Raw genomic sequence first — 24656 nt, 5'->3', positions numbered from 1 at the left:
CGGAAAGCACTTTCAGTCAAGTTCCATTTACACGGCAGTTTATCCCCTTTTCCTAATGCTTCCCTAGTTGTTGATCTCCACATTCTACTGGAGCTTTAGGTAAAGGTAAAGGGACCCCTGACCATTAGGTCCAGTCGTGACCGACTCTAGGGTTGGGGCGCTCATCTCGCTTTATTGGCCAAGGGAGCTGGCATACAGCTTCCGTGTCATGTGGCCAGCATGACTAAGCCGCTTCTGGCGAACCAGAGCAGCGCACGGAAATGCCATTTACCTTCCCACCGGAGTGGTACCTATTTATCTACTTGCACTTTGATGTGCTTTTGAACTGCTAGGTTGGCAGGAGCAGGGACCGAGCAACAGGAGTTCACCCCGTTGTGGTGATCGGCAAGTCCTAGGCTCTGTGGTTTAACCCACAGCGCCACCCGCGCCACCAGAGCTTTAATAGGATGTAAAAGCCGCTTTTTAGAAAACGGACGGAATACAGAGGATGCTTAGCGCTCATTTCCATAATAGAAGGAACAACCATTTTGTACACATCCAATGCATGCGCAACGGCTAACATGCACACCGCTTTTTGCCCCGGATGTGGGCGGGAATGGGGCAGCACTGCCTTACGCATGCTCTGCCGATATGCACAATGACCCAGAACAAGATCCCCACACAAGCAGGGAGTTGCCTGTATTTGATCAGGAAGTTTTTAATGTTTGACGTTTTATTACGTTTTTATACGTGTTGGAAGCCACCCAGAGTGGCTGGGGCAACCCAGCCAGATGGGCGGGGTATAAATAATAAAATTATTGCTGTCGTGTTTTACAGGGGAGATAATCCTCATTTACAGCCTCCTTAACCCAGAAAATTGTGGGAGAAATTTGAGAAAACATGGGGCAGTATATCAGCATGCAGTCTTTTCCGGCTATTTTCTTTTTTTCTTTTTTCATTCTAGAACACAAAATTTTATCGATACAACTGCAAAAAGGAAAGAAAGCAAAAAACAACAACAAGCAAAAATAACAATAAACACAAATTCTTCTTGACAAAATAATAAAACAAAAATTGGTCTTAGAACTATAGACCCAACCTCCCGTCCATTATTTATTTCATTTATGTATTACTTGTTGCCCATACACACTTTTATCATGATCGAACTAATTCTAGATATGTCTTAGGTCTCATATCTAACTTGAAACTATTACTGAAATTCTTCGAATGCTGCAACAGACTTTCAACTACTATAATTATATTTCAAATATACTTTAAAGACCTCCCATTTCGAAACAAATTCATGTTTTGGTTTAGTTTTTATTTTTTCTGATAGACCATCTAATTCCGCATATTCAGTCAGCTTTTGAGTCCGTTCTTGCTGTTTTCATGGGGGGGGGTCACTGAGGGAAGGGAGACACATACTTGCAGAAAGGATTGGGGATTAGTGACCTTGGCCAATGACGTTTGTTGCTATGTCACACCTGTGTCGCTCCACCTGCAAGCCAGGTTTTGAGCATCACGGATGATAAAGCTATCAATGGCTACGGGTCATTGTACCTACGTATTGCCTCCTCCAGGTTCAGAGGCGAAGTGCTTCTGAATACTAATACTAATAATTTATTATTTATACCCGGTCCAACTGACTGGGTTGCCGCAGCAACTCTTGGGTGGCTTCCGACAGAATATTAAAAACACGAAAAAACATCAAACATTAAAAACTTCCCTAAACAGGGCTGCCTTCAGATGTCTTCTAAAAGTCAGAGAGTTGTTTATTTCCCTGACATCTGGTGGGAGGGCGTTTCACAGGGCGGGCGCCACTACCGAGAAGACCCTCTGCCTGGTTCCATGTAACCTCACTTCTCACAGGGAGGGAACCGCCAGAAGGCCCTCGGAGCTGGACCTCAGTGTCCTGGCTGAACGATGGGGGTGGAGACGCTCCTTCAGGTCTACTGGGCCAATGCCATTAATCAGAAAATGGGCATAGGATTGTTGATCTTCAGTTTTTGATTCAAATTATAACCTTCCTTCTAGGCACTGGTGGAGGAAGAGGAGTGCAGGCGCCACCACCGAGAAGGCCCTCTGCCTGGTTCCCTGCAACCTCTCTTCTCACAGTGAGGGAACCGCCAGAAGGCCCTTGGGGCTGGACCTCAGTGTCTGGGCTGAACGATGGGGGTGGAGATGCTCCTTCAGGTCTACAGGGCCGAGGCCGTTTAGGGCTTTAAAGGTCAGCACCAACACTTCGACCTTACGGTCTTTCTCTTGTTGACGTACAATTATCCTCTTATTACTGCAGAGCTATTCCGACACATTCAGCCATGTTTATCCCTCCCCCCCCCAAATTTACTCATTTGAAAGGTTCGTAGGACACCTTCATGCCAAATGGCATTCAAGGTGGCTTAGTGACATTTCTTTAAAACACACACACACCTATACAGAAGGCCTTCTCGGTGGTGGCACCTGCCCTGTGGAACGCCCTCCCACCAGATGTCAAAGAGAGAAACAACTACCAGACTTTTAGAAGACATCCGAAGGCAGCCCTGTTCAGGGAAGCTTTTAATGTTTGATGTATTTCTGTATTTTAATATTTGGTTGGAAGCCGCCCAGAGTGGTTGGGGAAGCCCAGCCAGATGGATGGGGTATAAATAAATTATTATTATTATTATTATTATTATTATTATTATTATTATTACAGTGGTACCTTGGGTTAAGAACTTAATTCGTTCTGGAGGTCCGTTCTTAACCTGAAACTGTTCTTAACCTGAAGCACCACTTTAGCTAATGGGGCCTCCCACTGCCGCTGCGCCACCGCTGCACGATTTCTGTTCTCATCCTGAAGCAAAGTTCTTAACCCGAGGTAATATTTCTGGGTTAGCGGAGTCTGTAACCTGAAGCGTATGTAACCCGACATGTCTGTAACCCGAGGAACCACTGTATACAATTGGATCGACAGTAGTCTGGCAGACGTTTTGGACTATGGGTGGCTTCCTACTCAAGAGTAGGGCACACTGAAATTTCAGTGGGTTAAACTTAGTTGGGTTCCCCTTTCATTGCTGGGCTGATCAGAGATGTGGTTTGAAACAGATGGAGGGTACAAAGTTGGGGATTAGGATCTCAGGCAGCCTGGGTTTATGGGGGGCGGAGTGCCCATAAAATGAACACATGCACAATGACCCAGCAGCCTTGGAATAAAATACTTCTCTGTTTCAACTTTGCTCATCTTTATGGCCTGCCATTATCTCAGCCTAAGTATGCTGTTCCTTTAAGAAGAAAAACCCAATAAAATCAAAACATATCCTGAAGACAGAAGTGCTTGCTTGCAGAAGATTGGAAAAAATTTAAAGATGATTTACAGAAATACTGTAAAATTAATGAGCTTTAGAAAAATGGTGGAATGAAGTTATATGGCTTTGGCAGATATGTTATAAGGAACTAGGTACAGATAGACTGTTAATGTATTAAAGGGAAAAAACAAGGTTAGAATATGTTAAGATTAATTACAGGACAGAAAACAGAGGAAGATGGAAAGGAGTTGCTGAAACAGTTAATTGAAGTGGAATACAAAAAGGGAGGCGTGAGGAAATCAATGAAACAAGTGAATGAAAGATAAGCTTGAAAATATTGGAAGTGTTTTTAATTGTTCTTGTTTTGTTTTGTTAATTCAATGTTTTATGTAGTGTTTTTGTTTCTGTTTTTGTATTGTATTATATTGATTTGTTTAATTCTTTTTCTTTCTTTTTGTAATTTTTAAACTCTTAATAAATACTATTTTCCAAAAAAAAACAGAAGTGCTTGCTTGCTTCCTTGCTTACATAGTCAATTTTCTGCATGGGGTTGAGGTTGAGGGGGTGTGCGGGAAGAGGAGAGTCTTTCGCTAGCTTTTTCCACCCCCTTCCATTCTGCAGCAGCAAAGAAAAGAGCCAAGAGGAAATTTAAACGTGACCCTCCCTGTCCTTCAATCCTTTTCCAAAGCCACCTCCTGCTCTGCCAGCCAAGCTATTACATCACTGACTTTCTGCATCGTCGAGATTGCTGGGCAATCTGGACTCACTGAGAGAACTGGACTCCCAAGGGAATTATGGGCAGCGCTGCTGGCTTAAACCCTTGGGAACTTTGGGGTGCTGCAAAGGAGGAAGTGAGAAACAGTGTTCATCTCAAGGGCCACATTCCCTTTTGGGCAGCGTTTCGGGGGCCGCATGTCACTGCTGGGTGGGGCCAGAGGAGAAAGCGGGCAGGGCTACGAATGCGAATTCTGACACCGTTCAGTAGGCTCGCTTCTACACAAAATGAGATACGGGAGCCAAAAGCACAAGGTGGGGGAAAGGAATGGGGGATTGTCCAACACACTTTTATACACATTCAGACAACCATTCAGATAAACAAGAAGCATCCTCAGAGTTCAAGGGGACATTCCAGTTAGGCAAAACCCCTTATGGAAGGTCAAAAGCAGGACTGGTGGCTCCAGAGGATGACAGGGACAGATGGTGTCAGAGGATGTCAGGGACAGATGGTGAGGTCCAGAGTTTCCCCACCCCTGATCTTGCAAGTTGAAGGTGCAGCTATGCAGACATGTTGTCCTTTTCGCCTGGTCAACAATGGTTGCAAATCTGTGGGGTTTTTAGTGCCCTCTCAAGTGACATGGTCTGGCCACTAAACCTTGGAAACCAGTGTGGGATCAATCAGCCTCATATAATCAAGATGCTTAACTCTAGTTAATGCATGAAGGGGTTAAGACCATAGAGTAAGCTGTCCTGCCAGGCTTAGCTAGGTCACTCCTCCTACCAATCTCTTTGTTCCCTCTCTTCCACCATGTGAACCCTACCAGTAAGGGGGTCTAACCAAGATGTGCCAAGCTTAGATTGCATGGCTTAAGCAAGCCATCTTTGTTTTTCTATACAAATCATTTAGAAGCATTTACTATTTTACTGCCGGTCTTTTCTTGCTGCTGTATGGGAAAGCACATGAATCTGACCTTTGAAGAGTTTGTAAGTAAACCACTTTTCAACTTGTCGAACGTGTGGTCTCTTCCTATGCTAAGAGAAGTGGGGGACTTTGGAAGAAGGGAATATTTTAAAGGTTTCAATAGGCTATATTTCCACGCTTTACTTTGCTGCATGTTTTTGTGATTTTAATTCTCTGCTGGGGTTCTCTCATCAAAGAGTACTTGCCCCGAACTCATATCTCGGCATCCAGGAAATTCTATTTTTTATTATTATACCTAGCATTCCCCCCCTTTAACCAACAAACAAGTTAAACCAACAAACAGCACATCCCAGAGTGGCCATACATTTGCACTCCAAAAGAGGAAACATCTACAGTAGTCTGTGCTTTTCAAATGTGAAGCTTTGAAAGAAGGTTGCATCCAAAATTTATGATCAGGACTGTGGCATCACCATTTCCCCTAGGCCTTATTCTGTGCAACTAACTGCAAAATGATGCACAAAGCTTTCCCTTCATTACCTATCCTTGCCAAGAAAAGAAAAACCTTTATTAATTTCCTCTCTCTTAATACCCTAGAAGAGTGTATGGGTTGTTAGGGGAGGGGTAGTTCCTCTGGTGGGGAACATATTTTGCTCCTTCTGGGTAGTGTGTCCATCTTTGGTCCTCACCCTGCACACAGCTCTCACCTGTGGCTCCTAAAAGCTGTCAGTATGTGACAGCAGCCGCACTCTGGAATGGCTTCGACTGGCCAGCTAAACCAGGTCTCAAGCCCTCATTGAGTTAGGGCAGGGGTCAGCAAACTTTTTCAGCAGGGGGGTGGTCCACTGTCACTCAGACCTTGTGAGGGGCCAGACTATATTTTGAAGAAAAAAATGAACGAATTCCTATGCCCCACAAATAACCCAGCGATGAATTGTAAATAAAAGCACACATTCTACTCATGTAAAAACACCAGGCAGGGCCCACAAATAACCCAGAGGTGCATTTTAAATACAGTGGTACCTCGGGTTACAGACGCTTCAGGTTACAGACTCCGCTAACCCAGAAATAGTACCTCGGGTTAAGAACTTTGCTTCAGGATGAGAACAGAAATTGCACGGAGGACCCATTAGCTAAAGTGGTACCTCAGGATAAGAATAGTTTCAGGTTAAGAACAGACCTCCAGAACGAATTAAGTTCTTAACCCGAGGTACCGCTGTAAAAGGACACATTCTACTCATGTAAAAACACGCCGATTCCCGGACCATCCGCAGGCCGGATTTAGAATGTGATTGGGCCGGATCAGGCCCCCGGGACTTCGTTTGCCTACCCATGAGTTAGGGGTTTCCCTTGCAAGCAAAGACAAGCTCCAGAGGATTGAGGAGGGAACACCAGTAGTGGTTGGGTCCAACGATCAAGAAATCAATTTCTGCCTGTGCTGTAGAGGGAAGATAAGGGCTTGTCAGCCTGGGAAGGGAGCCCATCTAGAAGAAGGAAAACTCTGGCCCTAAACCTCCACTGCCTTGTGGGATATCTCTGGGAGACTAAAAGGCTCAGGAGGAACTGCTGCACAAATTCAGAGTGGCGTTCCACAGGGCGGGTGCCACTACCGAGAAGGCCCTCTGCCTGGTTCCTTGTAGCTTTCCTTCTCGCAGTGAGGGAACCGCCAGAAGGCCTTCAGAGCTGGACCTCAGCGTCCGGGCAGAACGATGGGGATGGAGATGCTCCTTCAGGTCTACTGAGCCGAGCCCATTTAGGTCTTTAAAGGTCAACACCAATACTTTGAATTGTGCTCAGAAACACGCATAGGACTGGACTGAAAGAATGCTTAACTCAAGACAGGTCGTCCCATGCTTTCAGGATATTTTACTTCACATTCTGTACGATTTCGTTCCCATTACATTCCTTGAATACTGCCAACTTGTATTAAGGATTTTAATTTTAAAAAAATTAGCAGTCTTCACAAAATAAGGTTTTGCAAAAGGCAGACTCTTTCATAATAAGCAAAAGCAGAGACAAGGCGTTCCTGAAAAATGACACACATTTCCTTTGGGAGAAAGGGCAGGATATAATTGTAATATACGAACAATAAATTAAAAATAAAAGTGATTTCATATCATAACTCTGAGACAAAGAAAGCACCCTAGATCCATTCCCTCCTTTGCATCCTAGAAGCAGTGGCGGACCTTCATGCTCCAGCACCGGGGGGGGGGGGGCAGGCGGGGGCGGGGCTGGTGCATGTCCTGGGGGCATGGCATGCATCCTGGGGGCGTGACACGTGCCTGTGGAGTGGGGTGCCCAGTGCAGGGAGGGGGAGCCACGATAGCATCCCACCGGGATCGCACTGTCGGGGGCACTGCGCTCCCCCCGCACCCCTCTTTCTCCACCAGTGCCTAGAAGGAAGGTTAGAATTTGAATCAAAAACTGAAGATCAACAATCCTGTGCACATTTTCTGATTAATGGCACTGGCCCAGTATACCTGAAGGAGCGTCTCCGCCCCCATTGTTCAGCCCGGACACTGAGATCCAGCTCTGAGGGCCTTCTGGCAGTTCCCTCACTGCAAAAATTGAGGTTACAGGGAACCAGGCAGAGGGCCTTCTCGGTGCTGGCACCTGCCCTGTGGAACGCCCTCCCATCAGATGTCAAGGAAATAAACAACTGTCTGACTTTTAGAAGACATCTGAAGGCAGCACTGTTTAGGGAAGGTTTTAATGTTTGATGTTTTATTGTGTTTTAAATATTTTGTTGGGAGCTGCCCAGAGTGGCTGGGGCAACCCAGTCAGATGGACAGGGTACAAATACAAGAAGAAAAAGATGATGATGAAGAAGAAGAAGAAGTAGTTAAGTCCCACAGTGGTGGGCTTTTCCCTCCCAAGCAAGTCTGCATATGATCACAAGTTTTTATTGTTACCATTTCTGAATAATCAATTTGCTTTGCCTCACAAAACCATCATTTTCTTTCATCAAACAGACCTGGAAGAAATCTCTGCGGATTCCACAAACACAACAAATGAGAAGGAGTGAACATGGAACACTTGCACAACTTGAAATGAAAGGATTTTATACCATAATTATATGACACTTCTGGCGAAGAGAAAGTGTGTATCATAAAAAAAGAGGGCGAGTATTTTGTTCAGTATAAAGCTGAGTACCAGATCTCAGAAATACCATAACCGTCATGCTGAATCGGGTCAAAGTCCTACCACTCCCAGATCTATGTCTCCGGCAGTGTGCAGTCAAATAACTCAGAGAAGCCTTCAAGTCAGGTATAATGAAAATGGCCAGTCTCAGTCTCTGTCTCTCTCTCTTACCCTGCTGGTGCCCAGTAATGACAGGTATACCGATGCCCCTATTTACAGAAACACAATTTTAGTTAATATAGTCAATGGCAGACCTAGCCTTCATGAAAGCGCCCAAGTCATCTTAATAACAGCCATAACACCTATGCCAAGACAGTCAATAAGTTCAAAGTGTGGTGGCTTCTTTTCGTTGGCCTACACTCATCTTCCCCAACCTGGTGCTCTCCAGATGTTTGGGACTGCAGCTCCAAGCTGGAGGACGCCCAGTGAACTTAACAACAGTGGCATAACGTGGGTTGCTGGTGCTCAGGGCAAGCAAGACACCGATGGCACCAGAAGGTACCCCCCACTCTGAGCCAAGCAGGGCCATGTCACACAACCCACCCACCCGTACAGGGAGGAGCCTGGCCACCAATGCAGGCCTTGGTGGGAGACTCATCCTGACACCCACGAAGAAGAGTGCTGGGCCGGGCTGCGCCGGGGTTGCCCACTGTTGGCTTGGGCTGCTCTGCTGCCTTTGCCGGGGTAGAGCGAGGATCCCCCAAAAGCTAGCGCCTGCATGGGGGCACCTGGTTGCACCCCCTCAGAATTTTGAACCCAGGGGCATGGCCCCCAGGACCTCCCCGCTCCCCTAAACCATGCCACTGCTTGATCAGACCAGTGGCCATCTAATCCAGCACCCTCACAGGAGACTTGACTTAGAGCTGGTGTTTGTACAGTGGTTAGTATCCCAGAGAGCTCCGGGTTCAAATCCCCACTCGTCACATAGCTCATTGGGGGACCTTGCGCCAATCACTCTCTCTGCCCAACCAACCAAGAGATTATTGCAAGGATAAAACGTACAAGTGCACATCTATTTCTTATTGCATTGACATCCTGACTTTCCTCCAATTTGCTCAAGGCGACACCCACTTCCCAATTCACAACAAACCTGCCAGGTAGGTTAGACAGACTGGAAGCCCAGTGAGCTTCAAGGCTGCGTGGGGATTTGAACCCGTCTCCCAGGTCCTAGTCTGACACACTAACCTCTACTGGAGAACCTTTCACAATACTGTGCGCTCCTTAAAGAAATGGCAGAACGTAATAAATAAATGCATTTATTTACTGCACCGCACTTCTCTGATGGCTCTAATTCTGCAGCAGTTCTTATTACAGAAGTACGTGGTGGCGACAGAATGAAGAGAGCATAAATTTCAGTCTGAGGTAGCAACGAGGCAACCTCGCCACTGGCGCTCCCCCTGGACTACTTCTTGCATCATGTCAATAAGCCTAACAACTTTTTTGCTTTTGCCAAGGGTTTGTTCTGCTGCAGGAACATTCCTCCATCTTTCCACACTTGCTATTCCCTCCGCAGACTCACCTGTCTCGCCAAAACCTGACCACACGGTTGCTTGGTTCACAAGAGGGCGGCAACCCCAGGGAAAAGGACGAGTGACCAGAACGAAAAATCAAGAACTGGTGCTCCAAAATCAGTTCCCAAAACCACATCTCGGCCTTGACAGAGATGAAGTTCCTGCTTTGGGTCCCTTCCACCTCTATGATTCTAAGTCACCCTCCAGGGAAAAAAGAGCAGCACGGAGCATGTGCAGAGTGCATCTTAAGCAGCTAGAAGACAACATAGGAAGAGCGCAGCTGCATTAACCCCAAGATCGATGGTCACTTTCCCTGCCGGACCCGTCCAGAAAGACCACAAAGTGGGGGCAACAGGGCAACTGCCCTCTTCTGTCATTTGCAACCCAGCGTCAAGCACTCAGGGGTAAACTGCGGCTAAACATGGAGGCTCTCTGCGCTGCTAGCAGAGCCGCATCTAACCTCCATGAATTCAGCTGCGATCCCTGCATTACACGGGGTTGGTCTAGATGACCCGTCGGGTCCCTTTCCAACTCTACGAAGAAAGAGGGGTCAAAATGAGGGGTTCGCACTGAGATTCTGAGCCGAGGAAGCGCCCCAAACCCGAAGGACCAGATGGGGCCACCCTGCGCCCATTTACCTGGCAGCAATTTCCCCTCCCGCTTGCAAAACCCAGCGGCGCTTCCTCGCAGAGGAGCCTTCCGCACTGCACGCGCGCGTTACCATTGCGCAAAACAGGGACGCGAGCAAGCAAGCGAGGGAGGGAGGCGGCCGTGCACTTACTTCTCTCTCCAGGTGCTGAAGACGCCTTTGCAAATATAATAATAATAATAATAGCAAAGCCCCACTTTTCCTCCAGCGCCCCGCTTGCAAAAAAACAAACCAACCCAGATTTGGTGGTGCAGAGGGAAAGCGCCCCAGGAGCTGCTTTGCTGCAGCCGGCGCGCATCACCAGGGAACCACCTCCGGCTGCTTTCGGAGATGGGCTCGCTCTGTGGGTTTGTTTTTCTCCCCCCTCCCTTCCCCCGAGTCCCAATTCCAGGGCTGCGTCCCCTTTAACACCAGCTGATCGCCGGCCGCCTTTGCCCCGGAGCCAGCTGGGAGTTGTAGTCCCGTCCCCGGCCCGCGGCGCTGGCACCGGAGGCGCCCAGGAAATACAGTTCCCACGGAACATTGCGGCCGGCTGGGGTTTCCCTTCGTCTCCTAGGCAGGGCAGATCCACCTCTCTCTCTCTTCCCCCCCTCCCCAGTCCACCCAGTCTTTCCCATCGTGTTTTTTTCCTCTCTTTCCCTTTCCCCACCCCAAAGAAGCATCTGCGACAGCGGTCCAGCAGGTGGGCAGCGCGACAGGTAAGTGATGCGAAAGATCCAGGTGCGCAAAAGAGGGCGGAGGATGCCGGGGGGAAGCCGTCCAATGAATGGGACGCTGGCTGGCCGCAGGAGAGATCAGCAGGGGGATCCCAAAGGCTGGGCCCCTCAGATGCATGCCTTTGGCTCAAGGTTCATGATACACCTTGATAGGGTTTTTGGTTTGTTTGTTTGGGGAGGGGGGGGGGCTTTAAAACCCAGCTGGCTCAGAAGTCACATTTCTAACGAAAACTGTTGGAAAGTTCCTCTGGCACTAGGGAAATGAGAGCTGCATCTGTTGAGTTTCCGCCTGTCAGGCAGTTAAAGGTGACAAAGTAGCAGACGTGTGCCAGGTCCTTTTCCGGTTTGACTTTGTCCTTCCACTTTGGTACCCAAAGGTGCTCCCAAGCCGACCGCGTATACACGCTTACATAAACTGTTGATATCAAGGCAACATGTCCGTATCTAAACGTCTTCCAACATTATGTACAAGTTTGTAAACCGCTCTTGAAATTATACAGAGCAACAAGGCCCCTACACAACAGTAAAAGGTATATTCATATTATTTCCCCCACCATGTTATCTTACAATAGTCCATAAAAGGACCCAGCTCTATTACAAAGTCTGCTGTCATCCCATAATCTTAAAACCTCGTTGTTTTTAGACTTTGTGCTGTCTGATCATTTTTTTTATTCAATCTCTGCATGCAAATGCCTTTACTTTCTCCAGCTATTTGCAGTACTTATTTCTGCTCTAAGTTACTGAGATCGTTCAGATATGTGTTTGCGTAGAGACATAAACATATACCCATTTATAACCTAGACTCTCTTCTTTTTTACTCATTATAGGGAGTTGTGATAGTCCAGTGGCTAGAGAGATGGCCTTGGAAGTTTGAGACACAATTTTATGCCACAGCTTTAGCTGTGAAGGTGACCGGGGGCTATGGGGTCGGTCACTATTTTTCTGCCTAACCTACCTCGCAAAGTTGTTGTTGCATGAAAATGCCACCTGCTTTGGAGGAAAGGCAGGCAGGCAGGCCATGAATGAGACATAAATAAACCCTCTGCAGTAGACCGTATTATTTCTGTTTTGGAGAAGGGAAACCATGATTAAAAATTGCCCAGAGCCTCTCAGCAATTTCAGGACTCTCATTCTGCTCACAATACCATCCTAACTCTAGGAGGAGACCAGCTCATTTGTACAACACCCGTCTCACATGCAAGAAGGCCCCAGGTATCTCCAGTTTTGAAAAATGAATTGGTAATGTGAAAGAACCTTTTTACATGTACTACTGTCAAGTCAGATGTCCCCCATCTTATATTTGTGCAGCTGGTTACTCCTGCCTAAGTTTAGAACAGGCACCCCCATCCTTTGGCCCTCCAGATGTTTTGGACTACAATTCCCATCGTCCCTGACCACTGGTCCTGTTAGCTAGGGATGATGGGAGTTGTAGTCCCAAAAAATCTGGAGGGTTGAGTTTGCCTGTGCCTGGGTTAGAGGGTTGGATTAGGACAGGCATCCCCAACCTTCGGCCCTCCAGATGTTTTGGACTACAATCCCCATCATCCCTGACCACTGGTCCTGTTAGCTAGGGATCATGGAAGTTGTAGGCAAAAATATCTGGAGGGACGCAGGTTGGGAATGCCTAAGTTTAGAACCTTAGATCTGTCCCTACTGGAATGCATTTTGTTACTAAGTTTTGGCCCAATTCACCAATCTTTTCAGGGAATCTTGAATTCAAATTCTGTCTTCTGCGGTGTCATCTGGCAATTGGATGAGCATCCCCTAAATTCCTGCTTCCAAGTCATTTATAAAGACATTGAACGACAGTGGGCCCTGGACAGAACGCTGCAGCACTCCATTTGTCACTTCCCCCCCCCCCCCCCCGGATGGTATGAGGAACCATTAGTGAGTGGTTTTTGGGTTTGGTCAACTCCAAATTGACAGCCAGTGTGGTGTAGTGGTTAAGAGCGGTAATCTCGTAATCTGGGGATCCGGGTTCGCGTCTCCGCTCCTCCACATGCAGCTGCTGGGTGACCTTGGGCCAGTCACACTTCTTTGAAGTCTCTCAGCCCCACTCACCTCACAGAGTGTTTGCTGTGGGGGAGGAAGGGAAAGGAGAATGTGAGCCGCTTTGAGACTCCTGAAGGGGAGTGAAAGGCGGGATATCAAATCCAAACTCTTCTTCTTCTTCTTCAAATCAACCTAACAGTTACCTCGTCCAGCCCATATTTTACCAGCTTTAGCACAAGTATATCATGGAGGACTTTGTCAAGGTCTGAAATCAAGATATACTATGTCCACAGCATTCCCCTGATCCACCAAGCTTGTATCTCTGTCAAAGCTTGTAACTCTGTCTTCTGGCATGACTTGTTTTTGAGAAACCCATGCTGGGTCTTAGTAATCAAGGCATCCTTTTATAAGTGCTCACAGACCGACCATTCAATTATCTGTTCTAGGACTTCTCCTGGTATCGACGTCAAGCTGATCTCTCACTAGTTATCAGGATCAACACTGGCCTATCTCTAGTCTCTAGTCTTCAGAAACCTCACCTGTTCTCCAAGAATTCTCGAAGATTGTAAACAGAGGCTCTGAGATTATATCCGCAAGTTCCTTTAGTACCCTTGGGTGCAGCTTGGGTGGAGATTTGAATTTGTTTATAGTATGTTCCCTTCCCTCTTTCACCCAATAGTATTTCTCTGTCTTCTCCATGCAGAGGACCTACTGCTTGCTTGTTCTTCCTCTTGCTTTGAACCTATCCGAAAAAACATTATTATTATTATTATTATTATTATTATTATTATTATTTGAAAGTTTGAGCTCATTCTGAGCTTTAGCCCGCCTGACCTTCTCCCTGCGACTGTTTGCTGTTTTCATAGTAGTACAATGAAGTCAGACGCGAGTGGCGCTGTGGGTTAAACCACAGAGCCTAGGGCTTGCCGATCAGAAGGTCGGTGGTTCGAATCCCCATGACGGGGTGAGCTCCGTTGCTCGGTTCCTGCTCCTGCCAACCTAGCAAGTAGATAAATAGATACCGCTCCGGCGGGAAGGTAAACGGTGTTTCTGTGCGCTGCTCTGGTTCACCAGAAGCAGCTTAGTCATGCTGGCCACATGACCCGGAAGCTGTACGCCGGCTTCCTCGGCTAATAAAGCGAGATGAGCGCCGCAACCCCAGAGTCGGTCACGACTGGACCTAATGGTCAGGGGTCCCTTTACCTTTACAATGAAGTCATAAATGCACTTCTGTGAGGACGGAATTTCATAGTTTAGGGGCCGCCACAGAGAAGACCCTGTCCCTTGTTACACCCACTACCACCACCTTGATCCTGCAAGGGCAGCAAAATTACCAAGAGGATTCTTTCTGCAGATCATAACACACAAGAGGATCTTTAGGGAAGGAGAAGGCCTTTCAGATATTTGGAGCTTAAGTCATTTAGAACTTTTAAACACTAATGGGATACTGCCAGGTTACATGTTACAGGTGAGGGTAAAGATGCTCTGTCTTGAGACGATGAAGCGATGTTCCTAGTCAGAGTAGGAAATAGTAGCTAATGGGCAAATAGTCTGACAACTTCTTCTATCTTAGGGAGAAGGAGGGATGCTATACCTTCTGGCAGATCTGTTTCAATATGACTTTTGTCTGCTGGGTCCACATTAGAATTTCTTCTAAATGCGAAGTTGTTGAAAGCCAAGATAATTGCAAGACCTGAGCTGCACGCAAAGCCTTTTGCAGGACCTCAGCTCCTTGGGAAGATGAATGTAGCTAGACCAGGCTTGTTAGAGGCTGTTGTTGTTTAGTCATGTCTGACTCTTCATGACCCCATGGACCAGAGCACGCCAGGCACTCCTGTCTTCCACTGCCTCCCGCAGTTTGGTCAAACTCATGCTGGTAGCTTCGAGAACCGGACCTTTGTCGGCAAGGTGATGTCTCTACTTTTTAAGATGCTGTCTAGGTTTGTCATTGCTTTTCTCCCAAGAAGCAGGCGTCTTTTAATTTCGTGACTGCTGTCACCATCTGCAATGATCATGGAGCCAAAGAAAGTAAAATCTCTCACTGCCTCCATTTCTTCCCCTTCTATTTGCCAGGAGGTGATGGGACCAGTGGCCATGATCTTCGTTTTTTTTATGTTGAGCTTCAGACCATATTTTGCGCTCTCCTCTTTCACCCTCAATAAAAGGTTCTTTAATTCCTCCTCACTTTCTGCCATCATGGTTGTGTCATCTGCATATCTGAGGTTGTTGATATTTATTCTGACAATCTTAATTCTGGCTAAGGATTCATCCAGCCCAGCCTTTCGCATGTTGAATTCTGCATATAAGTTAAATAAGCAGGGAGACAATATACAGCCTTGTCATACTCCTTTCCCAATTTTGAACCAATCAGTTGTTCCACATTCAGTTCTAACTGTAGCTTCTTGTCCCACGTAGAGATTTCTTGTTAGAGGCAAGGTAAAATTAAATTAAGGTTGCGACGATCTCTGCACTTAATTGAGAGTAAGCTTGGCTGAATTCACGGAAACTTCCTTCTGAGTAATCATGATTGGGATCGGGCCAGGGAGCAGACCCTGATGGCTGAACCAGTTTTTTAGTTTTTGTGTCTGAAGGCAGACGGCAAGCCAGAATTGGTAAATCATCTGTTATTACACGGCTGGTTCCTTTTATCTAAAAGCACCAACCTGGATTACCTATGATCTTATCATTAAAGGTAGGACTGGTTTTAAGGGATTAAAGGTATAACGAGATGGGGCCAAAAATATCAGACAGGATATGTGCAAATATACCTTGATTAGCTGTGCCTTGCCTTACGATACAACCCCAAAGATAAACATGGAAGATATTTTGGAAGGAAGGTTTTTTTTAGGGTGGGTTTTAAAGTGTGGTTGAGGCTGCGGTGGCCTTAATGTTGCTTATGTATTTACATGTCTAACCCTCTTTTGTACACCCCAGGGCTCAGGGGGAACTTACATCAATGTCTGCAGGTTGTTTTTGCAGGTGGCACTTCTGTAACAAGGCTTTTGACAATTTGACATCCTCCAGATATATTGGACTGCAACTACAACTCCCATCAGCACCAGACACCATGGCCAGTGGTGGTGTCAGGGATGCTGGGAGACAGTCCAGCAATATCTGGAGTGCCGCAGGTTACTCACCTGGTCTGCACTGACTGACAATGACTCCAGGGATTTCAGAACATAAGAATATACAGTCGCACCTTGTTTTTCGAGCAGTTAGTTCTCGAACGCTTTGACTCCCAAACCCTGCAAACCCAGAAGTGAGTGTTCTGGTTTGCGAACTATTTTTGGAAGCCAAACATCCGATGCGGCTTCCGATTGGCTACAGGAGCCTCCTGCAGCCAATCAGAAGTTGCGCTTTCGTTTCCGAATGTTTTGGAAGTTGAATGGACTTCCAGAATGGATTCCGTTTGACTTCCAAGGGACGACTGTAGTAAGAGTCTTCTGTATCTAGCCATTCACCCTTACCCTCCAACACTGTCGTCGTCTTCTTCTTCTTCTTCTTCTTCTTCTTCTTCTTCTTCTTCTTCTTTTTCTCACCTCACCCATCTGACTTGGTTGCCCCAGCCACTCTGGGTGGCTTCCAACATATATAAAAACATACTAAAATGTTAAACTTCAGATAACTATATGCATACAAGTCTCATTCCTTTGCACTGAGCTATGGCTCTTTCATAGCTTTTCCTATGTAGACAGGCACAAAAGCGTCCCCCAAGTTAGCCGTCACTCCACACAGAGGTGTATCCTTGCTCCAAGTTAAATACAGAACAGCTCTGACCAGTTGTTTGACATTTTTTCAAGGTCAGTTAAGCCCCTGCTTTGCAGAGTTATTTTAAAAACAAAGGGGGTGGAATTTGCGCAGGAGCAAATTCATCAACACAGCCACTTGTTTCAAAGCTGGGCCGTCGGTTCGGATCACAAGCGTAGAGCAGGTCAAGGAAGCAAATATCCACATAGGACTCAAAGGCCCTTCACCAGCGACCTTTGACTCATATGCGCACCAACATTCTTCACCCAAGAGGGCCAGTTTCCTACCTGTGATTCAGTTATCCTCCAGGTATTATGTAGGCCTCAAGTCAGGGATGGCTAAACTTCAGTATACCTGAAGGAGCATCTCCACCCCCATTGTTCAGCCTGGACACTGAGGTCCAGCTCTGAGGGCCTTCTGGCAGTTCCCTCACTGCGAGAAGTAAAGCCATAGGGAACCAGGCAGAGGGCCTTCTCAGTAGTGGCGCCCGCCCTGTGGAATGCCCTCCCACCAGATGCCAAGGAGATAAACATCTGCAGTCATACCTCGGGTTACAGATGCTTCAAGTTGCGTTTTTTCAGGCTACAGACGTGCCAAAACCCGGAAGTACCGGAATGGGTTACTTCCGGGTTTCGGCGGTCACGCATGTGCAGAAGTGCTAAATCGTGCTTTGCGCGTGCGCAGAAGTGCCGAATTGCAATCTGCACGTGCGCAGACGCGGTGCTGCGGGTTACAAATGCTGCAGGTTGCAAACGTGCCTCCCGCACAGATCACGTTCACAACCCGAGCATCTACTGTACCTGACTTTTAGAAGACATCTGAAGACAGCCCTGTATTGTGAAGTTTTTAAACGTTTGACGTTTTATTATGTTTTTATATTTTGCTGGAAGCTGCCCAGAGTGGCTGGGAAACCCAGCCAGATGAGTGGGGTATTATTATTATTACAGTGGTACCATAGTTCTTGAACTTAATCTGTTCCGGGAGTCCGTCCGACACTTGAAACCATTTGAAAACCAAGGCGCGGCTTCCGATTGGGTGCTCCTGCACCCAAGCAGAAGCCGCATCAGACATTTGGCTTCTGAAAAGCGTTCACAAACCGGAACATTTATTTTCTGGTTTGCGGCATTCCGGAGCTGATTTGTTTGGCAACTAAGCCGTTCAGGAACCAAGGTTCCACTGTATATGCCTCTTAATTATGCACCAGCATAATGGCATTTTGTCCCCTTGGTAATGGCACCTATTATTTTGCGCTTCAGAGGCTTAACAACAACAACAACTCACGTCGTCTCCAGCTGAATTGTTGTTTATCAGTTTACGGCTGATACAACGTACAACGAAGGGTTTTTGTTATTATGATTTCTAATTTTCTTCGATGATCGGTCCTACATATTTTTACATGCCTTTCCTTGCCACTTAGATACTTTCCTTTGAGCAGTATACACATTTTTCACATTGTTTTATTTATTTGTTCATTTATTAATCCCTTCCTCTAAAACATTTAGAAGCAATTTAACAATAAAAGCATAAACAAAGCAAAAATCAGACCCAGCTTCCCGACTTCCCATAAGAGGCATCCATCTGTTTGGTCACTGTGAGAATTAGATGGTGGACAACCTTCTTAGGAATATATGGCTGACCACTATTGGACTTAGGACACAGCTACATTAGTTTTTGGGACGCGGATGGCGCTGTGGGTTAAACCACAGGAACCTAGGGCTTGCCGATCAGAAGGTCGGCGGTTCAAATCCCTGTGACGGAGTGAGCTCCCATTGCTTGGTCCCTGCTCCTGCCAACCTAGCAGTTCGAAAGCACCTTAAAGTGCAAGTAGATAAATAGGTACCACTCCAGTGGGAAGGTAAACGGCGTTTCTGTGCGCTGCTCTGGTTCGCCAGAAGCGGCTTAGTCATGCTGGCCACATGACCTGTATGCTGGCTCCCTCGGCCCATAAAGCGAGATGAGCGCCACCACCCCAGAGTCGGTCACAACTGGACCTAATGGTCAGGGGCCCCTTTACCTTTTACATTAGTTTTAAATGTGTTATAACACCATGACACCAGATGGAGCTGTAGAGTTTGATCCTTCGCTAATGTGATTTCCCATTATGATCTTTGCAACGTGTTTTCCAAAACGTTTTTTTTAAATGTGTCTAGATCCAGCCTTAGAATGCAGACGGAAAACTTGTGCTCATCCAGCAAAACAGTTCTTGCATTTCTTATCCCTCGTGTTTCCCTTGACACCCTAATTGGCTTACTCTCTCCAAGATCACTCTTTGCCCAAGTGGTCTTACCTCACGGATAGGTCGGTGAAATGCTCTTTCCAGCCTCAGATCTCACCTGACACAGTGAAAAAAGAGTCATGAGGAAAGGCCCATCCACGCAGCCAACTGTTATTCTTCTCTTCCATAACATGCAAGGGTTCAGCGCACCGTGTCATAATGGATTGAAGAGGGCCTGAAAGTTCTGACTCCTAACACACCTTTCCGTAACCTGGTACAGTGATGCCTTGGTTCACAAACTTAATCCGTTCCGGATTTGGAACCAAAGCGTTCCAAAACCAAGGCGCGCTTTCCCATAGAAAGTAATGCAAAACGGATTAATCCGTTCCAGAATTTTAAAAACAACCCCTAAAACAGCAATTCAACATGAATTTTACTAACGAGACCATTGATCCATAAAATGAAAGCAATAATCAATGTGCTGTACTATAAAATAAATAAGTCAGTATTGTAGATGATTTAAAAAAAAAAAAATCTTACCTGCACTGATGATAGTCGTTGTTTGGATGGGGGGCTTTTATCCATTTCCGCAGTTGCACAATCAATCAATCAATCAATCAATCAGTAGCTGAACTGGGTTCCACACAGTCACAAAAACAGATTAACCGAAAAAGCCTCAAAAACAAAAACACAAAATACATAGCAAAAACAAAAGCACCAAACTTAATCCCTTCCGAAATGTTCAAAAACCAAGGCGCAGCTTCTGATTGGTGCAGCTGCCCCTGAAACAATAGCCGACAGCCACATCGGACGTTCGGCTTTTGAAAAACGTTAGAAAACCGGAACACTTACTTCCTGGTTTTTGGTGTTTGAGAACCAAGGCATTTGAGAACCAAGGCCCCTAAGTAGGGTCCTCAGATTGTCATTGTACTCCAACACCCATCAGTCCCAGCCAAGAAGGGGGGATGGGAGTTTCGTTAGCAAATTTCTCTTCCTTTCTTCCTGGCATGTATACCCCACAAGAGCTCAAGGCGGCATACGTGGTTTTCATTCCTCTGTTTCATCCTCACAATAACCCTGTGAGCGAGGATTTGAACCCAGGTCTCCCAAGTCCTAGTGTGACTTTCTAACTATGCTGGCTTTGTGCCGATAAATAAATTAGCAGACGTTGTAAAGGTACCTTGTCTCCAAATGGTATCTGCTCTCGGCAGAAGACCTAGTGGTAGACTTGAGTGCAGCTTCTTGAATTTACAGCCCTGAGATTTCCAACGGGGAAATAGTCATTGACTTTGAGGCAAACTGGCATTCAAGACTGATGACCAGTTACTACGGGTCTCCATTTCCCTGTACCCAAAAACTCATTCACACAAATTCATACCGTCAGATGATTTCCTCTTCACTGCGTTACTCAGAAGTTGGAAGCCTGGTGACATCTGAACGTGCAAAGTAGCTATGCTGAAAAGTGTTGTTTTCTGGAGACGTAGAAGTTCTACCTGTGGGAGTTTTGTTCTCACTTGCAAGCCGACGCTGAAAGCTGCAGTTACGATCTTGCACGTGGGAACCAAATACCTAGAAAGTGGGTCCTCAGGTTGTTTGACAGTGGAACGGTCTCCGGGAGGTGATGATCTCTCCTTCCTTGGGAGGTTTTTAAGCAGAGGTTGGGTGGGCATCTGTCCTGGATGCTTTAGCTGAGATTCCCAACTCTACAATTCTATGATTCCATAATACAGCCTTCTAGGTGCTAATACAGGTGTGCGAAGCCCTAATCAGCTTCCAAAATAAGAAGAGTTCGGATTTGATATCCCACTTTATCACTACCCTAAGGAGTCTCAAAGTGGCTAACATTCTCCTTTTCCCCACAACAAACACTCTGTGAGGTGAGTGGGGCTGAGAGACTTCACAGAAGTGTGACTAGCCCAGGGTCACCCAGCAGCTGCATGTGGAGGAGCGGAGAAGCGAACCCGGTTCACCAGATTATGAGTCCACCGCTCTTAACCACCACATCACACTCGCTCTCAAAAGATCATCTCACCCCTTAGATACCCAACCTGTTATTGTGCTCTGCAGGAGAAGACTTCCTGCTGATACTGTCAGGGACTGGCTGGAGACTGAGGAGTGGTGGCTAGTGAAACTGAGGAGTGGGGCACTGGGGAAAAGGGGATTAGAAGCTGAAGGAAGAAGGGATCTGGGGGAGCTCGTAACAGCCAGGAGACAAGAGTCAGGCAGGATCAGCTGGAGGGTTGGAGAGTGAAGACCAGGTCCAGGAGGACAAGAGGGATGGGTCCTTCTGGTGGAGAGTCAAGGGCTTTCACACCACCTTCTCCTCCTCATGTTCCTTCAACTTTCCTGCTCCACCAGAAGAGGGTTGAAGAGGGAGGGAAATAGAAGAATTTTAATGCACTCAAGTTTCTCCCCCTCCAAAAAAAACCCCACCCCTAAACGATGCATGTGCTAATGTCTGATGCTCATTCCTTCCATCCCAGATCTGCTCCGGACGTCCCTTCCTCCCACCATGTCAGAGCCTATAACGCTAAACGTTGGTGGGAAGCTCTACACAACATCGCTGTCCACCTTGACCAGCTTCCCAGACTCCATGCTGGGTGCCATGTTCAGCGGCAACCTGCCAACCAAGAGGGACAGCCAAGGCAACTGCTTCATCGACCGGGACGGCAAGGTTTTCCGCTACATCCTCAACTTCCTGAGAACCTCCCACCTGGACCTCCCAGAGGACTTCCAAGAAATGGGCCTGCTCCGCCGAGAAGCAGATTTCTACCAGGTCCAGCCGCTGATCGAGGCCTTGCAGGAGAAGGAGGTGGAGCTCTCTAGGGCGGAGAAGAACGCCATGCTCAACATCAGCTTGGACCAGAGGACTCAGACGGTTCACTTCACCGTCCGGGAAGCTCCCCAGATCTACAGCTTGTCCTCTTCCAACATGGAGGTGTTCAATGCTCACATCTTCAGCACCTCCAGTTTGTTCCTCAAACTTCTGGGCTCCAAACTCTACTACTGTTTCAACGGCAACCTGTCCTCGATCTCCAGCTACCTGCAGGATCCCTACCACGTGACCTTGGATTGGGTTGCCAGCGTGGAAGGGCTGCCGGAAGAGGAGTACACCAGGCAGAACTTAAAGAGGTTGTGGGTCCTGCCAGCCAAGAAGCAGATCAACAGTTTCCAGGTGTTTGTAGAGGAGGTACTGAAAATCGCCATGAGCGATGGCTTCTGCGTCGACTCCTCTCACCCGCACGCCTCGGATTTTATGAACAATAAAATTATCCGGCTAATACGGTACAAGTAGGCGGGGACTCTTCGCCCCCCCTTTCCACTACACATAGCAACGATGTGCTGAGGTTCGTGTCTGGACACGGGTGTCCCTTTCCGAGCCCACTTCACGAATCGTGCGCTAATAACCGGAATTACGAAGCTAGATTTCTGCTTAACAGACTAACCAGTGTATGTCGAAACTCCAGATTAGGGATGTGTGACAGATTGGTTTGTGGGCCAGGTGGTAGCAGGGACTGAGGAAGATCTCTGGTTCCGTGTCAACCAATTGCCTTTCTTCTAAGATGCATCATCGGGAAGGGACGAGTCTCTTCCTGTGGGCACCGGCAATGACATCAGCACTGGGGGCATTATGTACTGCCCTTGTTTGCCCCCCTTGCATGTTCGATGCTATATTGTGCCCGGCGAGGAAGAGGCAGAAAGGGCGAGGGAGGGGGAATGTTGATGGATAAATCTGTTTCCCAAACGGCACAATGCCAGAATGAAGCTGTTCATCCCTTATCTGTGGGGTTGACAGGGCAAAATAGCAATATTGAACTGTTTACACAGAGACTGGGAGTTGTGAAGAGATCCCACATTTTGTTTAATGACGGGTGACTCATCATTTTAACCTCTCTGCCTCATTTTTCCCACTGGGAAGAGACTTGTGCAATCTTAACTTACTATAAAGGGCAGCCGAGCGGCTAAAGGTGGTTAAGGATGTCTGTGTCTGTGCAAGAGCTAGAGGATTCGGGGCGAGAGAGACTTTCTGACCCGAGCAGGGCATGATAGCCATTGGAGTTGATTCCCTCCTCAGTCACATCATAACGTCTCTGGCATGTAGATAGGAAATTGCCCAAGTTTCCCCAGTGCAGCAGTTTGCCTCCATGCTGTCGCTGTTTCCTTTAATGTCACTGGCCTGTTGTAAGATTCAAACGGTCTGAAGAGGCGGCCTCCGGGATATTTGGGTCTTTTGCCTGTGGTACAAAATGGAGCATGGCTTCATGGTACTAGGCTATTGGGGGGTATCTGTCTCTGCTAGCTGGCTGCTAGGTAGAAGGTTCTGCATGAAGAAGGTTCCAGGTTCAGTCCCCAGCATCTGCAGATAGGAGTGGGAATATCCCCAACTGAAGTGCCACTGCTGGTATGTGTGGATGATACCGCGCTAGGGAAACAAATGGTCTTGGTAAAACGCTTCCTATGACCCTGTTTGTTCCAAAGGAGAAAGGAAGCATCTGAAAACTGCCTAGTGTCTATGTGGAGAGTGCAGCTAACAGGCACTAGACAAATGCAAGATCATGGAATCATAGAATTGCAGAGTTGGAAGGGACTATTTGGGTCATCTAGTCCAACCCCCAACTGTGGGGCTCAAACTCATAACCCTGAGATTAAGAGCCACATGGCTCAGGGCTGAGCTACATGGCTTAGGGCCATGATATCTCCTTCCAGTGTTTCCAGAACCAGCCAGCAAACGGAGCATTTTGCAGCTGGTTACCCCAGCACTCATAATAATAATTTATTACTTACACCCTGCCCATCTGGCTGGGTTTCCCCAGCCACTCTGGGCAGCTCCCAACAAAATATTTAAAACACAATAAAACATCAAACATTAAAAACTTCCCTAAAGAGGGCTGCCTTCAGATGTCTTCTAAAAGTCAGACAGTTGTTTATTTCCTTGACATCTGGTGGGAGGGCGTTCCACAAGGCAGGTGTCACTACCAAAAAGGCCCTCTGCCTGGTTCCCTGTAACTTGGCTTCTCTCAGTGAGGGAATTGCCAGAAGGCCCTCAGCGCTGGACCTCAGTGTCCAGGCTGAACAATGTGGGTGGAGATGCTTCTTCAGATCTACTGGGCCGAGGCCGCGTAGGGCTTTGAAGGTCAGCACCCACACTTTGAATTGTGCTTGGAAACATACTGGGAGCCAAAGTAGGTCTTTCAGGACCAGTGTAATATGTTCTCGGCGGCCAGTCACCAGTCTAGCTGCCACATTCTGGATTAGTTGTAGTTTCTGGGTCACCTTCAAAGGTAGCCCCACGTAGAGCGCATTGCAGTAGTCAGATTGAGAAGGGGTGTTGGACATGGTTTCTCCTCAGAGCAAAAAGAAAAAAGCATAAAGGGGCCTAGGTTTAGATCAGGCCTGCACAACTTGTGATACCCTCACCCCCAAAGAAAACATAGCTCACTAGCCCTGTGCTCCATTTGGAGTTGATTGCATTTCTGCATTGCAGTGGGTTGGAGTGGAGGACCCTCGGTGTCCCTCCCAACTCTGCAATTCTATTATTTATTCATTGGAGGCAGCAATCCCACTCACACTTACCTGGGAGTGAGCCCACTGAACACAGCGGGGACTTAACTTCCGAATAAACGTGCGTAGGAGGGCGCTGTTAGGAATTTACTGCCCATCTTTTGCATAAGTCTCCAGAGGGCTTAACGAAAAAATAAATATATTGCATAATGGAAAGCAGTAGAAGCAACAGAGCAGCAGATTGTTTTAAAGCCATAGTGACTAAAATGCACGAAAGCAATTTA

At 47.1% G+C, this 24656-nt stretch overlaps 2 protein-coding genes across 6 annotated transcripts in view; one reads left to right on the top strand and one right to left on the bottom strand.

Annotated features, from left to right (window-relative positions):
• USP35 (ubiquitin specific peptidase 35) overlaps nucleotides 1-19581 on the bottom strand; it is a 49435-nt gene extending 29854 nt beyond the window's left edge. The window contains exons 1-2 of one of the 5 annotated variants that reach the window (XM_079973481.1): nucleotides 9560-9708; nucleotides 8104-8249 (exon numbers count right to left, since the gene is read on the bottom strand). Coding sequence is in view for 1 of the 5 variants with exons in the window: in XM_079973478.1 (XP_079829604.1) it covers nucleotides 11872-11892 (21 nt within the window). In the remaining 4 variants the exon portion in view is untranslated. Of the gene's footprint in view, nucleotides 1-8103; nucleotides 8250-9559; nucleotides 9714-10332; nucleotides 10458-11871; nucleotides 12733-18942 lie in introns of those variants that run through there. The other 4 variants (XM_079973479.1, XM_079973478.1, XM_079973482.1 and 1 more) reach the window with 4 other exon arrangements.
• On the top strand, nucleotides 10531-22635 carry KCTD21 (potassium channel tetramerization domain containing 21; the record flags this gene model as incomplete). The annotated part of the gene is given in 4 exon segments (XM_079973981.1): nucleotides 10531-10555; nucleotides 10558-10772; nucleotides 10775-10898; nucleotides 21354-22635. Coding segments are annotated over 4 exon segments (1176 nt in total). The 3' UTR covers nucleotides 22166-22635.
• Nucleotides 22636-24656: the final 2021 nt, after the last annotated feature.

Source organism: Podarcis cretensis (genome assembly GCF_951804945.1).
Source record: "Podarcis cretensis genome assembly, chromosome: 4".
Taxonomy (NCBI): domain Eukaryota; kingdom Metazoa; phylum Chordata; class Lepidosauria; order Squamata; family Lacertidae; genus Podarcis; species Podarcis cretensis.
Note: the sequence above shows the minus strand (reverse complement) of the source record. Positions and strands in the feature narration are given on the sequence as shown.